The 18,813-nt window shown below is 38.3% G+C and overlaps 1 protein-coding gene across 1 annotated transcript in view; it reads left to right on the forward strand.

Annotated features, from left to right (window-relative positions):
* Positions 1-17,128, forward strand: part of APOO (apolipoprotein O) — a 97,798-nt gene extending 80,670 nt beyond the window's left edge. Inside the window, exons 7-9 of the mRNA XM_036747747.1 lie at positions 1,523-1,621; positions 13,461-13,526; positions 16,869-17,128. Of these exons, the coding sequence (XP_036603642.1) occupies positions 1,523-1,621; positions 13,461-13,502 (141 nt within the window). The 3' untranslated portion in view covers positions 13,503-13,526; positions 16,869-17,128. The remainder of the gene's footprint in view (positions 1-1,522; positions 1,622-13,460; positions 13,527-16,868) is intronic.
* Positions 17,129-18,813: the final 1,685 nt, after the last annotated feature.

An 18,813-nucleotide genomic window follows, 5' to 3' on the forward strand; every position in this document is an offset into this window, starting at 1 on the left:
GTTTGAAAAATAAAATTCTTTCTCTGTCCCTCTTTTCTAATCCTTCCCAAATATATATTTTATTTTTCATTTCAGTGGTAGGATTACACACATGTATATGGGGAGAGAATATTAAATTATTTTAGCTATTCAGTAAGCTAACAGAAATTGTTTTATCTTTTCTAGGCATAAAATATCAATACATGATTGTTATTTGGGGCATATTTTTTGATATTTTAAATAACCTTGGGATCATTGTGACATTTTCTGATTCAGTTACTGTTAATGTGACTTCTCTGTAATTTTAGGCAAATATTTAAGCTAATGAAGAGTTGTTTGTCTATATTTCCTGTTCTTCCAAGTTACTAGTGCCTTTCCCCCCAAATTATGTAATTTTCTATCAATTTATATTTGTATATGTTGTCTTCTCTAATAGACTGTAAGCTCCTTAGGGCAGGGACCATTTCATTTTTGTCCTTGAATTCCCAGGGCCTAGCATATAGCACTATTTAACATATGCTTATTGGATGCGTGGAGGGAATAAAAGTTACAGAAGCCTGCTTTTTCATATATTATGAAGGATCTGGAATCTGTGATCCATTAGGAATAATTGAAGGAACTATGAAGGAGCTAAGGATTTTTGGTCTGGCTAAGAAAAGCCTGGGGATGGGATGGGTGGGTCGTGGCAGTGCAGGGATGGGAGGGTAGGAAGAATAGAAACACAATAATTGTCTCCAGATATTTGAGGGATTGTCAGATGAAAGAGGAAGCAATCTTGCTTTTTGTCTCTTCAGAGAGCAGAGTGAGGACAAATCAGAGGAAGTTAGAAGAAGACAGATTTCAACTGGATATAAGAAAGAACTTTATAACCATTTGAGCCACCCCAAAATTAGGTGGTTATGAAGTAGTGAGCTCTTTGTCTTTGGAAGTGTTTAAACAGGGTAAATAACTATCTGTTAGAGGCTCTTCTATCATCGTGTGGGAGGTTGGATTAAAGAGACCTTTATGATTCCTTCCAGCTATAAGAGAAAATTGTTATTTGGGCTTTGGAGATTATCTAGTTCTTCTAATAAGTTTGGGTTGTTTTCTCTAAGATCACCTCCTTGCCAAAAGAAATATCCAAGTAAAAGCTTTGCTGGGTATAATGTCCATGACTTCTAAAAATTATCACAATCTTATAGTTTTTTGTTTTGTTTTGTCTTTCATGGGACATGTGTGGAATTGGAAGATAGGGACAGAGTAGAAATGAATGATGTGCCTGAATTTTTGGCATCTTATATGTTATTTGTAGTAAATGACTCTTTAAAATGTTTGCAGTTAGCCACAGGTTTTCCTTGTCCTTTTTACTCTTTGCATCATTCTTACTATCCTAATTTTTGCTTACCTGGCACTGTCTTTAATGTGTATGTCCCGAGTCTGTATGTAATATGTTTAGATAATGATTTTTAAAATTTTTAACAAAAAATGGGGAAAATCACCTGATATTTTATATTACTTTTATATTTATACTGCCTTTATATTAATCTTTAACTTTTATTTCAAGGTCAATGGAGAGAAATTGTATGATTGGGGTTTGCGAGTATATATAATCCTAGAAGATGTGTGGAAGACATACTTTCAAACGGATGCAAACCGGGAGAAGGTAAGAAATATTTGTTTCACGATCTGCTTTATTAATAAAAATTAATCTCTTTAAAGATTTAATCTCTTTGTTCAGAGTTTCAAAAAAGAACACAAAACTTCATATCCTTGGTGGGGATTGAGAGGAGAGTGACTAAATGCAAAACCACTTTAACATTTGGACATTGTCAGGAATCCTGAATTAGTGATGTCCCTTATTCATGTACTGTTATGATATCACTCTCAATATTCATTTTTTTTGTATTTATGATTCGCAAGAATCATACGTCATCTATGTGATTGCTTTTAGCCATTTTGTACAAAGCTATTTCCACAAATGAACTCCATTCCCCTGAACTACAGAGAGGGTTGTGCCCATGGAAGAATACCTTATGTGATGTCCCTTATAAAACCGGCAAAAGAAATAAGGGGGTTTCTCCCACCTCTTCTAAAAGGGAAGCCCCACACTGTGGCAGTCCTACATCCAAACAATCCCCAATTTCACATCCCAGTCATGAGGATGGCACAATTAGAATGCTGTGGAGTTGAATTACATGTATGCATGCACATGTACACATACCATGCATGTTTATATGTACATACATCTTATATAGTATGTATGTGTGTGTGTGCATACATGCATACTTCTATTTATTTATCTGAGATGACTCTTTTTCCTTGATCTGGTATGCTGTCTGGTAACTTGCTTCAGGAGAAAGCTATTCTAAGCTCATATTAAACATAGCTTTCCTTGTGTCCTGGCATCCACAGAAGTATCAAAGATTGCTGTAGGGGTCTGCCTCTGAGGAGGGTGAGTAACTTGGCACACAGGAGAATGCAAATCTAGCTATCATTATGTTCCTAAGCAGACCCTCTTTATTGGAGTTAAAGGAAAAAGAAGCTTCATTGTTAACGCCGAAGTCTTTAAAATGAACTATTTCCCAAAAAAGCATTCTGATGTGTAGTAACAATTAAGATTTAGAAGAATTATAGACCAAGTCATTAAACTCTTCCCTATTATGCACATACATAATTTCTTGTAACCTTTCAATGAAGTAATTTATTGGCTTTTGGCCCTGTTAGTTTCTAAGCCGTGGTTGTTTGGGGGCCTGTTGGAAGGAGTACTTGAAGAAATTTTAACTATATCAAACTTCACTTGGCAACCCTTTCTGAAATACGAAACACCTGAAGATAAGGGTCTTTTATTTCTCTATAATTTACTTTTGTTATCTTGCTTTTCTGTTTTAAAAATCCCAGCAAGGCTATACAGTTGGATTGTCTAGAAAATTGAAAATAATAAGAACTTCAGAAACTTGAAGCTGTAGGGAAATTTAGAAAATAGGATTAAATTATCATTCAGGAGTCTTAGGTTCATAGGGTAACAGATATATGTCAGAAAGCAGAAAGCAATGACGTACTTCTCTTACTTAGTAACAGAGGCAGAGCTGTGGCTGCCTTGAGTAATTCAATACATTGCAACAGGACTAGTTTCTATTGACCATTTACATAAATTATATATTATACCTAGGGTTATTCTGATCTGGCCCTTTAAAAAAAATTATATGTAAGCTCTTATTTTGGCTTTTCTTCCTTTATCCTTCCTCTCCCTTTTTTGTACCCATTGGAAATTTAAATGAGCCTTATATTATATACTGCCAAAGCCCATTTTGGTAATTTTCTCCTTTCTAACTAATGCTGCATGTAGAATATTGCTAAAATAACACTGGCTAATTAAGTGCATGGAGACACTTTGAAGTGAAGAACAGTAGAGTTCCTTGTAAAACCTCAGTAAGAACAGTGATGAATAAAGATTTATTAAAAATCGTAAGTATTACTTGAGAAGAGATAGAATTTGTTGTTGTTAGCAGCCTTTCTGTGCCTGGAGTGGCTCGTTCGATGACGGGTTTTTCAGAAACGCTCAACAGATGACTTTTTTTTCTGGCATTCTACTTTAAAATGGATTCTCAGAAATAATTTGCAGGGATTTTGAGATCTAGTAACTGTCATGCAAGACCAGTTCCCCTAGAAACATATGAATCATGTGTTAGGCAAACAAAGAAAGGATTCCCCAGCAAAGTAATGGTATTACATTTCTGGAAAAGAAGTAGTAATGTTAGGTAACATATGAGAGAGTTTACGTAAGAAGTTTATTCTTCATTGTTAACTTGCCAATTCTCATTCCTAAGGGGATAGACTACTCCAAATCCCCGCATATCTCTGGCATATTTTTACGTGTCATCTTTATCACTCTTAAGAACCAACACAAGCATGACGTTTTCCATATTTGAGTGAGGTTGTCTTTTAGTTTTGTCAGGCTGACTGTAACAGTCAAGCAAATATTCCACCTTATTCATCAGGATTGTTCCAGAGGATATGATCATTGTGGTCATGGCCATGGGCTAAGTCTGGGAAGGGGGATTATTAATAAGGTTCAGACCTGGGGGCTTTTAAAGATGTGTCAAAGATTTCATTTGGGCAACCAGAATAACGTATTTCAAAATGATCCCCCTGTATGCTAAATCTATGTTAGCACTCAGGAAACATGATCCGGCCTCATACGTAGAAAATACTGAGATGGGGCTTTGCTTTTATTTTGTTATTTATTTCTTTAAAGGACACATTTTAGACTTCAGTTGGGATTTGGAAAGATATAACAAGTTTGTTAAAATTTTAATAGTCAAGATTATGGTAAAGCCAGTAATAACTGTTAAAGAAACCCTTAGATATTCTTCAAAGGGAAAGTATTGTACTAAAGAAACACAAAACAAGTGAATGGTATGACAGGCCTAGCAGAATTTGCAAAGCTTGTTTTTAGAAGTTTATTCAGACACTTGCTGGCTCAGCAGGAGAACGAAGGAAAATTGCAGTGGCCACCCTGAGTAAACATACCCTGCTTTCTCTCTCTCCACATGGTGTTACTTAGATTTCCAAACACTCTTAATTTGACTGAGACTAAATCATATGATTGAAAATGGTCTTGTACCTTTGTCCTCTTAGTCAGGATCTTCAGCTGCCAGAAATAATTAACTAATCCCCTGGTGTCTGAGAAGGGCAATCACACTCCTGTCCTGGAGTCAGGAAAGAAAAGAAAAGATTGCTCTAGGTGCTCCATTGGCGGCATCTAAGTTACTGCACATTTTACAGACCTTCTAAGCTTTATTTGTGTTTCTGAGACTCTGTGTGGGATGGTGGAGTCTGTACTCCTGACTTTAATGCCTCATTCCCAGAATTTGAACTCCTTTTTGTGATCTTTAACAAGTCATTTGTCCTTGCTCTATATTTTCTTCTCTAAAAATTGTAGACACGTACCGTGGATACTTCAGTGGACCTTTGAGCCATTGATGTGGGTACTGTCCGCAGTGAGACAGATCACTTCACGACAACTCTTCCATATGTTTTCATCTCATACACCTCTTGACCCTTTTACAGTGTGAGCTCCTTGAGGACCTGGGCTGGGTTTTTTGTTTGTTTACTTGGTTTTTTTTGCATCTCCAGCCTTTAGTACAGGGCCTGGCACATAATAAGCACATAATAAACATCCTTTGACTAACAAACTGATTTCCTGCCATAAATGATCCACAGGGGATCTATTTACCTTTACGTCTCTTGACTTGTGTGGCTATCAGTGTAGCACACATGGTTGAGATCTCTATGATTGGTCTATTTAGAGAAATATACATTGTGGCTTATGGTTACAATATTGTTAGACCCCAAAATATAAATGTATTCTGTTCTAAAAAATTTTTTGTAGGTCTTTTGTTCAGAACTCAAAGTGCATTTTCCTATATAAATAGTGGTTAATTTCCCACAAAAGTCCATTTAATAATAATAATGTTATTTGGACTTGATAAATGTAAAATTCTTAATATGCTAAGAGATGATAGAGGTCAAAGTCTTTTTGTCTGAATTCAGAGGTTACACTGTGAGTAAAGACAGTATTTACAAATACCCTGGACCCTGCTAGGCAAGACACATGAAATGTAAAGCTATGGAGAAGAAAGCTGTGATTGTGACTGTGATATCAAGAGACAGAGGACATCCTAAAATCAGAGCTCAGTGAGAAAGACCTTAAAAGCGATTAACACCTATTCAATATCAGTCTTAATTAAAAAAAAAAACTTTCAGAACTATAAAATGGACTGTAACAGATTTGGAAAGTATCTTAACAAAAATTTCCACTATATTAATGCAACATAAGGCTTGTCACTCTTAAGACAGCTCTGGAAATACTAACATTTCCTGCTCTAAAAGGGGGAAAGGATGGGACCGAGACCTCAGAATATACAGTAAGCAGATTGCAAGCTTCGGGGAATACTTTTGGAACAAACAAAAATCACTTCAGCAAGTAACCACAAAGGCTATCAATCAGTCTACAATAGGATTTGTTAAATGATCCCCAAAGTGGTTAAACTCCTGATGCCATTTGTGAAACAGCCAAGATCCTGGAGTGGAATCAGAAAGCCCTCCACAGGCAGTGTGCACATCTATTCCACCAATAGTCTGTCAACAACTAAGTATCAAACAAATGACTTCCATTTTTTTGAAAAATCCCTTCAGTTTTCTGGAACTGTATCTCTTCATTTACAAAACAAGGAGGTTTAAACTATGTGATTCTCAGCTCCCTTTCAGCCCCAGATCCTGAGATTCTGCGTGTTCCCCCGTCCCCATTTGCCCACATTACTCTCAGGCACTCAGATGGATCGATGATGTCATCAGTTCAGTAGCTCTTTCCAGCCTTGCTAATCACAGTCCGCCTATGCCTATGTACCCTGGGCAATTCTAATCCATTCCCTCCTGTAGTTCACTCCAGGATATCCAACCCATGGATGAGAAGCCTTCCCTGCTTTCTGCCAACATCGTGAAGATCCTAGTGTAGCAGTCTGGCTGTCTCCTTGTCATTCTCTTGCTGTGTGACCACCCCCCTTCTCCTCTTGTCAGACAGTCCCTTCACTTGGGTTCCTCAGAGTGCTGCCCATTCTGCGGCCACATCGCCACGCCATGCTTTGTTAGTGTTAAGAAGGCAGACCTTTGCTCTTGTGGGAAGCTTCCTGCTGCAGTTGTTGAGTTGTGTCCAGCCCTCCACGACCCCACTTGGGGTTTTCTTGGCAGAGATACTGAAGTAGTTTGCTGTTTCCTTCTCCAACCCATTCTACAGATGAGAAACAAGGCAAACAGGGTTAAGTGACTTGCCCAGGGTCACGCAGCTACTAAGTTGCTAAGGCCAGATTTGAACTCAGGGAAATGAGGCTTCCTGACTCCAGACCTGGCATCCACTGCACCGCCTAGCTATCCATGGGAAGCTTAGAGTCCATAAAAGAGCTTTCGCCACTTTCCTACCCCTGGGCCCAGCTCATTGCCCATCTCTCAGTGCCGTACTGAGGTTGAGTGACTCATCCAACATCATACCACTAGTAAGTGTCTGAGCCTCAGGTCTTCCTGACTTCAGGCCCACAGCCCCACCCCTGCGCTGCCTGGTGCCTCTGTACCGTTGGACGTGCTCCGTGGTGGAGCCATGCTGATGAATGTTGAAATCTGGACGAGAGACATTTTTTATCTACTTTGGTCATTCCTTTGTGGATAAATAGGCCAAACTCCTTTGGGTGTTTAGATATCTCTTGTAGTGCCCTGGAGCTTACAGTCTCGTCAGCAAAGAGTAGGGTTTGCAGAACCTCTTCAACCACACAGTGCCCCTCCTTGACCTTACCTGCACATCCTCTATCACAATGGCAGATATTTTGGCAGACGTACATCTCCTGTGTCCCCATGTTACTCTTTGCCTAGCATTTATTATCAAGAAGTCATTGAGGAGCAGCTGAGTGGCGCAGTGAGTAGAGCACCAGCCCTGAAGTCAGGAGGACCTGAGTTCAAATCCAGCCTCAGACACTTGACACACTTACTAGCTGTGTGACCTTGGGCAAGTCACTTAACCCTTACCAACCCCTCCTCCCCCCCAAAAAATTTCATTAAGCAGCATTATTTCTGTTGTTACATGTTCCAAGGAACCCTGAATGATCTGGATGGGAGGTGCTTGTAAGTCAGTGTTTTGTTCTGTTGTATCAAATGCTTTTTCATAGTGAACAAACAAGCACAATGGGATTTTACAGTCTTTACCCATTTGAGCTAATTGTGAGGTGGTAAAGATGTGGTCTGTTGTCAAGAATTATTTGCCACAGCTTTATTATTACTAATACCTTTGTTGAGACTCTGCCCAATTCACGTGTAGATGTCTCATAAAAATTTTGTATAAATGGGATAGTAGGTATATAGGTCATTAATTATTGGTGTTCTCTAGGTCAGCTTGGGGGGGTGGGGCAGAATTTAACAGCGTTTGAGATTTTTTTTCCCCTTTGGTGTCTTCTCCTCCTTCAGACACCTTGGATGTTGGTCCATCAGTGCCCTCACGGTTATATCACCCCAGGCATGGATCTCCTCTATACATACACACTCGGTCCTATTAGACTGCTTTTTTCGTATATGTTCTCTTTAGTCTCATTTCTGCTTCCTCTATAAGCACCTTGGGGACTTTGATGTTAACAGCCAAAAGGTGGTTGTTCCACTAGCCTTGGTGGAAAAAAATCATCTTGCTAAAATGGCTTTTACAGATCTTTTCCATTTTATTCTTCTGTCTGTAGTCCTTCCATTTTCATCCTTAAATGTCCTTAGGATGACTTTGCTTAGTTGAATATCTTTCCATATTTTCTTTAAACTGGTTTTATCCTCCATTACTTTTCTCTGCTTTACAAGACCATACTGATCATAATTGTCCATCATCCTTTGTAAGGATTTATAGACAAATTTGTATTTTAACCCATTCCTTTTGGCAGTCAACACTTTCCATTTGGCATCTAGGTTAGTCATTTCCTGACTAAAGCACTTTTATGGACTCTTCTGGTCTCCTTGTAGCAATTAATTTACTTTGACTAAATTTCAGTCAGTACTGATATCAGTCCTGTCACCCATTTCCTATTCTTGTTTTTCAGTTACTTTGATTAATAATTTCAAGCTTCAGTCATTTTAATTACATTTCATATCTTTTTCTCATTTTTGTTCTTGCTGGTTTTTGGTTTGGTTTGGTTTTGACGAAGTTGGATGTTTGCTCTGTCAATTCAGTGATCTGATTAGGCAAAATAACTACCTCAGAGATAACTCCTATATCAATAACAAGTCTTTTCCTGTCTGTTAAAATAAGATCTAATTCATTCTTTTTTTCCCCCGTGTGTGTGTGTGGGAGGAAGAGCTTTCTATGTACAGGGACTACCAATTTCTTGAAAAAATAAAGTATTTGTGATCTGATGGTATGAGGTTTTTAAGTAATCAACAAGTCTTTGACTTCTCTCATTTCTTTTTCATGAACCATATCTGCCTGTATATTTTCTACCCAAGTCTCACTTTTTCATTGCAGTCACATAGTATCAGAGTGAATATTGATTTAATTGACTTGAAGGATCTTAGCAAGTTCTTCATACTTCTCTGACACCTCATCCTTAGCAACCAGTGTTGTCGTATAAGTTGCAGTTATTTTCGTGGTGGTCTTTTTGCAAATAGTTTTCATCAGTACTGCGATATGTGATAACCAAATGTCCCGTGAAATTGTGTTTCCTGTAACTTTTCAATGTATGAATTCTTTCTTCCAGTTCTTTTCTTCATTGTTCCAAGTAATCCTGTGAGCCACTCTTGCATCTAACTGCAACTTCTTTCTTTCTGCTGGCTTTCTTTATAGCAAGAATGTTAAGATTGATATGATTTAACTCTTCTAACAATATATCCATTTGTTGATCATCGGACAAGGGTCTCAGATTTAGACACCCAGAAGTCAAATTGGCATTTGTTGTCTGTCCAAACATTGTGTGATTCTAACTACCTTCAGCTCTCTTTACTGCTACTCTGTCACCACCACCAAATGAGCAGAATTGAGGGCAATTTTTTTTTATTTTTAAGTATTTGGCATATTTTATGTTTCCCCAATTATACCTTAAAACAATTTTTAACATTGTTTTTAAAGTTTTGCATTTCAGATCTCTTCCCCCCTCTCTCCCCTCCTGAAGATGGTAAGCAATCAGATATAGGTTATACATGTGTAATCATGTAAAAAAAGATTTCCATATTAGTCATTTTGTACGAAAAGACTCAAATAAAAGAAAAAGAAAGAAAGTAAAAAATCGCATGCATTAATCTGTATTCAGACAATATCAGTCCTTTCTCTGGAGGCGGATAGTCTGCCTCCCGTCCTTTAGGATTGTCTTGGATCATTGTATTGCTGAGAATAGCTAAGTCCCTCACAATTCCTCATCATACAGTGTTGCCATTACAGTGTACAATATACTTTGTATCAGTTTACGTAAGCCTTTCCAGGTTTTTCTGAAATCATCCTGTTTGTCATTTCTTGTAGCACAATAATATTCCATCACAATCATATAACACAGCTTGTTTAGCCATCCCCCAATTGATGTGCGTCCCCTAGTTCTCAATTCTTGGCCACCACAAAAAGAGCAGCTGCTATAAATATTTTTGTTCAGATTGGTCCTTTTCCCTTTTTTTAATATCTTTGGGCTGTAGACCCAGCAGTGGTGTTGCTGGATCAAAGGGTATGCACAGTTTTGTAGCCCATAGTGCCAAATTGCTCTCCAGAATGGTGGGATCAGTCCACAGCTCCACCAACAGGGCATTAGTGTCCCGGTTTTCCCACATCCCCTCCACATCCATCATTTTACTTTTTTGTCGTATTAGCCAGTCTGATAAGTACAAGGTAGTACCTCAGAGTTGCTTTAATTTGCACTTCTCTAATCAGTAGTGATTTAGAGCATTTTTACATGACTGTAGATAGCTTTAATTTCTTTGTCTGACAAATGCCTCTTCATATCCTTTGACCATTTTGGGTGCTGAGGGCAATTTTAAATTTTTCTTTGCTTTATTTATATGAAAACATTTCATGATCAGGTAGCCAGCCTACTGGTGACATGCCTCTTCATGCTCAGCTAAATTGGTCCTCCAGTGCTTCCTCATGACATGACAACAGCTCTGAACTCTCCAAGACTATCAGGCTTTCCCATGCTCAAAAGGCTCTGAATGTGGCCCCAACAACAGATTGCATCTGTTTCTGAGGACTCATCTAGCCCACATTATAAGCAGCCAAATTGAAAGGTTTTGATCATTCACATTTTCTTCCAATCCTCCTTCCCTAAGAACTAGACGTGGAATATTATCACTCATACTTACATGTACTGTTTTATTACTTATTGAAGTGCCTTGCTTGCTATAGTGTAGACATGGCTAAGACAAATTGGAAAACAAAATCAAATCTATTCCGAAGACCAGTTACCACAAAAAAGCACATCTAGAAAGATGTTAGAACATGGTTTTATGCAGAAGTGATTGGATCAGATAGAAATACAAAAATTACAGTGACAGTTAATTTCCGGTTAGGCCAGGAAGTAGTCTTTTGAAGTTTTTGAATAGTGGCTCTTCATAGATCTAGGTGGGCACACATTAATATGTTTTTGTGATAGTATACATATGTGGATTCCATATTTCTTAGTTAGTTGACTGCCATGTTTTGGTATAGAGTAAATGATATGTAACTAAACAAGAAAAGTACCCCTAGTGAGAGTTGTTTCCTTAAATCAAAGGGACGTTTTTGCATGCTTGTTTTCTGGGTTCCAGCCAGAACCGCAGAAATAAAAAGGCTTGTGGATAGTATGTTTGAAAGAACTGACACACTTGCACATATACTAATATTTCAGCAATAGAGCATGTAACATTGAGAACTTTATTCAAAGGTAAATTTGAACCACAACAGCCTCAGAATCAGGCATCAGCTTGTACTCTACCTTCCGAAGCTGCTTCCCATCTTTTTTTATATCCCATAGTTTCTCACAACCAAACTTTTGTTTTGTTTCTCATTTTCCAGGCCTCTTAATTCCTGTCAGTGTTACTATAACATTGGCAAGACCCCGACAATATATTAGCCTGGGACCAACTTCATATCCTAAAACTGCCTAAAAGCTTTCCCTGAAATGACCAAACTGACACTTGTGTAGTTTCTCCCAGTGCTCCTGTATTCGTGAGTGTAACCTGTGATTTTAATCTTGAGATTAGAGCCTTGAAGATGGGACGACTGAATAGGCAGGAAGGAAGTCGAAGGTCCTCTTCCATAGTCCTGTTACGATCAATAAGCATTGCAGATTGAGAACTAGAAAGAGGTCTTAGAGGCCACATGGTTCAGCCCTCTTTTTGCAAACGAGATAACTGAGACCAAGAGCTAAGTGGCTTACCCAAGGTTACGCAGGTTAGTTGATCAGTATTTTTCCGACCAAGGTGTAAGGTTAGGTGGCTGGTTATGTTTGGGTTTTTACCACAACTTGTTTTGGAGTTATACTTTAAAACATTAAGCATTTTCTCTGTTACTCATGGAGCTGTCTCTTATTGATCATAAAGTCACCAGGGTCTCACTTGATGTATTGCCCAAACAGGGAAGATGGGGAAGCATGAAAGACAAGAACTGTGATACTAGAAATGGGGGAAATTCCTCAAATCAGTTCCTGAGTATGTGTAGCCATCCTTCCCTCCTCGCCATTCCCACATCCTTTGCTTCACTTTATTGTTTGTGAGAATTTGGTGTCCAAAAACCAACAACAAAGCCCTGTCCAGTCCCTGGATTTCATTTGGCCATGGGGTAGCCCCTAGTGCGTAGGTACTCTGAGGACCTTCCCTAGGCCCAAGCCACCATTCATTCTCGGTCACCGTCGTAGATGGGGCAGATCGGGAGAGCCAGCATGATGCACTGACTGGGTGGTCCAGGAGCCTGGCCCTGCTTCCCAGCTCTGACACCTCCCAGCAGGGTGACCTTAGGCAAAGCCTTTCATTTCACTGAGCCTCAGTTTCTTGATCTATAAAGATGAGGGTGACAATACAGTCTATCTCACTGACCTGTTTTGAGGAAAATACTTGTAAACCCTAAAGTGCTGTGCAAGTTCTAGTTATTCTAAGATGATGATGATTTATGAAGGATTTGGACTGAATCAGAATCCATTAGGAGTTCCTGAAATAACTTGAAAGCTATTGTGGACATAGAATCTTTGCAACGTGCCCAGGTCTGGGTAGATTCCTTTGACTGGTTACAGGACAGAACATATTCAGATATGTAAGAACATATCAGAAATCCTTACAACTTCTCTCTGTGAAGGAGTATGAATTGGAGCACCCGACAGCCTAAATGTGACTGCAAGGCCATAGATGGGGGAGAGGAGGAGGTATCATGATGTGATTTGTGGATGTGAAATCCCTGAAATTACTAGAAGTGTGAGTAGGACAAAATATGAATTGGTAAGAAAAGCTAATGAGATCGCAGACTAGAAAATTGACAAATGTGATATAATCTTCATCTTTTCAAAACTGCAAACTAAATGAAAATAAAAAGACTTTAGCCTTAGGGAACATGACCCTTTCCCTCCATACCACACGTCTGTTTCTAGCATCATAATGCATTATTTGAAGCCACAGTGGAGGCCGTCTCTCAGTTACAAATAATTTTCCCAAATCACATTTCTTTCATGGTGTGCCCTAATTATGTTTTCCAGGATTGAGGATAGGCAGACTGGGTGTGGTTCGATCATAACCTGTTCAGGGAGAAAAGTCAAGATGTAGTAGTCCCAGGATTAGTAAAAGATTATTTTGGACTATTATGGAGATACTTTTAAAAGCTAGCTTCTTAAGTGAAGCTTACAACTAACAATTTACTTTTTTTTTAATGGAAGAAATGTTCTTACAATACTGAAGGTTTGTTTTTAGTCAGATGTTGAGTCTAGGTTCTTTGCTGAAATTACTTAGCCTATGCATTAATGTCCGCATTTTTGTTTCATAAGGCTGAAGATGTGAAGCAGTCATCTAAACAGAGAAATAAATAGAATGATGCTGCCCATTTTCAACAGGTAAACAAAAGACTTTTGTTTATGTGTTTGCTATCTGCAATCTTAGCCAGTTTTTAAATGATCTGTTCACATCAATTCCAGGTTGATAGGGAAAATTGGAAAATGGGGTAATGTTTCAGCCAATTTGTACGTCATTCTTATGCTCAGATGATATGTTATTTAATTACGTTTGTTTTTCTAGGGAATTGCCCTTTTTTTATCCTGGCAAGCTAAAACAGCATTGTTGGTACTAGTTTGCACATTTTAGATAATGAAAAAAAAGTACCAGTTTGGGGTGATAACACTGTACACATGATACTTTTTTAGAGCAGCCTTTATGATTATTTACAATGTGCCATTGAGGAGCTCAGGACTGGTGTAAGTAAGTACTTTAAGAGGCATAGAGAGTAGGTCAAAGGAAAAGAAACACAATAAATTGAGAAAATATTTATGACCAGTATAATAGATATGAATTTGGTATAAATACGTACAAGGAACTCTTTAAAAATTTACCAAGGCAAACTCTCCATTCTTAACAGATAAATGTTTAAAGTATATGAACAGAAAATTTACAAAAGAATAAGCACAAATTGTTAATGCTTGAAAATGCTCAATTTCACTGATAACCAGAGTTAAGCATTAAAATAACTCTAAGGTACCACTTCACACCCACAAAATTGGCAAAAAGTGAAGTCAATGAAATTGAATTTTGGCACAGTTGTGGAGAAAAAAGTTCACCTTTTCATCCCTGCTGCCAAAATTGCCAAGTAGTAAACTCTTTTGGAAAGTATTTATCCAATAAAAAGTACAAAAACTACCCTGGCTTTTGGCCTAATAATTCTGTTGTTGGGAATGTTATCAAAAACAGAACAAAAACGGATTTTTTTATAGCCTTATTTGTAATTTTTAAAAAATTAGATTCAACCTAAATGTCTAATGATAGGGGAGTTGTCAAATTCTTGCACACTAATGTAATGGAATTGTATAATACAATTAAAGTAATTGAATATGAGTAGGATAAAGAATCAGAACAACTGGTCCTGCTAATTGAAAAGCAATGGGAGTAAATGGCCGAGCAAAGAAACCTGCTGGACGCTTAATGAGAGCAACTGAGAAGCTTTCGAAAGTTTATGCATTGAACACAAAGCAAACTTACGTGTTTTTATGCTTGTAGTACAACGTTTTAGAAGAGAAAGATGCTAGAGCCACCATTACTCCCATTTTACAGACGGGTAAGCTGACACTAAACAGGGCAAGTTTAACATCCCTCAGCCTGTCAGCGATGGAATCATAAGAAGTCAGTCGTGTTGTCTGTGTCTGCCACTCAGTTAACCATGCAGAGGTTTGGGGGTTTCTTTTAATCTGTTGACTGCCTTCTAAGCACCTGATGGTGCAGATAGATAGAGTTCCGGGCCTCAATCAGGCAAACCCGAGTTCGCATGTGGCCTCAGACACTTAATAGTGATGTGACCCCAGGCACGTCATGTAACTTCTGCCTGCCTCAGTTTCCTGAACTGTAAAATGGGTTTAATAAAAGCACCTACTTCAAAGGGTTGCTACGAGACTCCATGAAACAGGACGTGTAAAGTGCTTAGTCAGCAAAGTGCCTGGCAAATGGTGGACTCTTAGCAAATGATTTGCTCCTTTCTCTTCTTCACTACAAAGTGCATAGTTTGTGCCGAACACATGTCAAACACAACAGTTATTAACATTATCTTGTCCGTGCACATGATGTCATGTGATTTCCAGTTGGTTACGAAGGTGTATTGAGCTTTTGCTTTAAGTATCTTGTACTTTTTGTACTTTGAAACCCTTAAGTAGATGACTATAGTACAGCTCACTATAACTACAAATATTCAGGTTGTTTGCTTAATAAATAGCACAACCATAGAGTGGAGAATGACAAACTTTTTTAAAAAAATCATTATTTTGCTGATTAGAATGTTGAATATTTTAAATATTTTAAAAATATACCACAACTGTTTTTATCCCTAATCCACGAGTTATTACTGCATATAGAAAGTTTTGGAGCCCTCAACAGCTTTCAGATGATAATAAAACACATCAGAGAACCAGATGGTGAATTTTTTTTAATCTGCCAGATGTTATGCAAAAAAGGATTAAAGGAAATCCTTAATATCGCTTTTAGCAAGACTTATTTTCCCTTTTATTTTTCCCACTGTTTAAAGTCATGGTCCCTATTTAGATTCAGATCTGGCTACTTTAACTCAGAAAAGCTCTGAAATCATTTTGAAGAGGTTAAAGGTTGAGAGGTGCTTGACACCCCAAAATATTGACGCACCGGGTCCTGCCGAAAGAGTTCGACTCAAGCCTTCTCAGCCAAGGGAAAAGACAAAGTTTATTAGGGATTCACCACAACGGGCTGTCTTAAGAAATCCCCCACCCTGTGACGCCTGTTTCCACAAGCGGGCCAGATTCAACCTACTGAATTAGATTGAATCTGAGCACCTTCATGGAGGCAAGATGGAGATTATATACACAAAGATTGTAGGAGGGATTGAGGGATGGTCTGGGGTGACTAGAGGAGGGGTTTAGGGAGGGTCTTGAGGAGGAGTCTAAGGAGGATAAGGTGGAGTCAGAGTCCAAGAACCTAGAGAATGGAATTAAGGATGGGAAGTAGCTGAAGGCATGGATACTGATATATCAAGGGTGGGGAAGTAGCTGGACAATAAAGGGTGAGGCTAGGTAGAGATTTGGGCCTAATTATAATATGAGGCTTGTGGCCTTAGGGGAAGGCCAGATCCAGTTGGAAGATTCAAAGACAGTTCAAGGGGGCTCCCAGAGACTGTATTCCAGATTCAAGGGGGTTCCCAGAGACTGTGCCCTCATCAAGTTCATTTGAACTTTAAAGAAAACACGATTTTTTTTACATTCAGTACCACATATAGTTCATTAAATGAAACCATATTAACATCTATTTCTTTTTCCATAATGCCCTGAATTGCAGTCTCATTTTACTCCACATATAAGTTCTGTTCACGTAAGAGAGTGGTACAGGAAAGATTCACAAGGTATCATAGGAAAGATGAGATACTGATGTCTCAGCTGAGGAATTTTTCGCTATACTAGAAACAGCTAGTTCTTAGTTTCTAAAATTTCTCCATTCCTCAATAATAAACCTCCCTGAACCTCAGTTTCCCATATGTAAAGGAAGAAGAATTGCCCTTTTCCTGGCCTGTAATGTATTAGTCTTGTAGTAGCATCAGTGCTTAACCTTTATTCTGTAGCTTCTATAGTTATTTAAATATGAAGCATCTGGAAAAAGCTTCAACTTTTATAGTAGCCATTATTTTTCAGAACTAGAGTCTTGCTCACATTTTCCTTGTTTTTCTTCTTTTTTAGATGTACTCCAGAGACTCCATGCAGAAACCAGTATTTTGAACAGATAAAGAAACATGCCAGAGATGTTGATATTGAATGCAATAAAGTGTCTTTCTTTTTCAGGAAAGACTATATTTATCCTCTTCGTTATCTCTGGTGATGTCATATTGCTGAATGGACTGGTTTAATATTCTTCCACCTAGAGATAATTTATAAGTCCCAGAACTCCTTGTCCTCATGTTGCTATTCGTGTACATAATTAGAATTCCAAGTAAATACAATTGCCTTGTTTGTCCTTTCTTTTGAGTTTTCTATTAGCAAATTTATTGGGGTGTTTGTTGGGGTTTTTTTTGTTTTGTTTATTTTCAATAAGCAGTGAAGCAGTCTTAGAGTTAACATGCTTTTCTCCTGGGAATAGCAAGACACATATAAATAATGTCCAGTTTTTTTCTGACACTGATCACAAGATTTGCATATGAAAACAATCATGGTGATGTTATGTTTTGTCCAAGATTCCCTTCCATTTTATACAAATCTTCTGCCTCATTAGTGCTACTGAGAGAGATAAAATGAAGCATCACTGTGTTCCCTTTCATCAGATACGTGAGAAGATGGTCGTTTATGGTTGTTCTTTTTTGTCTGACTACACAGTTTATTTGCAAATGCAAGTTTTGTGTTGGTGGGAATAGCTATAGCATAATCTGGGACTCTTTAACTATTCTCAGCCAGGCAGGAAGACCAACTATGAGACAAAAGGACTGCCGAAAGATTTCCATGGTTCTAAATGGATTTAGAAATAAATCCCTTTTGTAGTGTTAATTTTCATTTTAATTCCTGGTTTTTCTGCTTTGTTGCTACCAGTTGATAAAATCTCCACACTTAATGCCATGTACATTTTTAGATTAAATACTATACTCCCGAATTGTTCCCAAATCAAAATACCCAGAATACCAGGCGCTGTGCCAACTTCATTAGCATCTTAAAGAGTTGGTACAAATTGGCCCTTAAAATATTCTCACTTGTTGCCTGGCATTTCCTTTTCATTTAGTTTCTTTGAAGCAGAAATATTTTTACATCATCATAAAACTATTCATTCATGTCATTTATAAAGACTTTATTGTAAGCTGGGTATCTAGAGATTGTATTGGAATGTATTAAAGTAGTGCCAAATTTATACTATTATATACACATTGTTCTTTCAGAGTTTTCACAAAGAAAGTGAATAATTCTTATTTTTAAATTACGTCTTCCTCAAATACATAAAATTATAGACTTTTTGTATAGACCGGGACCTTAGGAGATCACCTAAGGCATAAGGCAGCACGCACAAACCATCCACAGCAGAAGAGCATCTTTACAATTTAAAAAATGATGCAGACCTCCAACAAAGGAGATCCCATAATTTGGTTTACAGTCGTGAAATTTTTCCTTATTTCTCATTGAAATCTCTAATGTTACAGTGAAGCATTTTTTTGTATTTCTGTTAACACTGGAGATGGTCAGGATCCACTCTTAAATGATAAAACATCAAATCACGCTCTAACCTTTTTTTCCTGAAGAAATAAAGCTAAATAAACAATAGTTTCTCCTAAGCCTTTTAAAAAATCTTTAGTCAGGGCGGAGTCAAGATGGCGGCTGGTAAGCAGGAAATAGTGTGAGCTCCGTAGGGAGACCCTCCAAAAACTTATAAAAAATGGCTCTGAACCAATTCTAGAATGGCAGAACCCACAAAACAGCAGAGGGAAGCAGGGCTCCAGCCCAGGACAGCCTGGATGGTCTCTGGGTGAGGTCTATCCCACACGGAGCTCAGAGCTGGGAGCTGGGAGCTGGGAGCTGGGAACGGAGTGGAGCAGAGCCCAGCCTGAGCGGCTTGGACCATCCAGACCAGAAGCCGGGTGGAGGGGGCCCTAGCACCCTGAATCAGTGAGCTGCGGCAGTTACCAGACCCCTTGACCCACAAACACCA

Source organism: Trichosurus vulpecula, chromosome 2 (assembly GCF_011100635.1).
Source record: "Trichosurus vulpecula isolate mTriVul1 chromosome 2, mTriVul1.pri, whole genome shotgun sequence".
NCBI lineage: Eukaryota > Metazoa > Chordata > Mammalia > Diprotodontia > Phalangeridae > Trichosurus > Trichosurus vulpecula.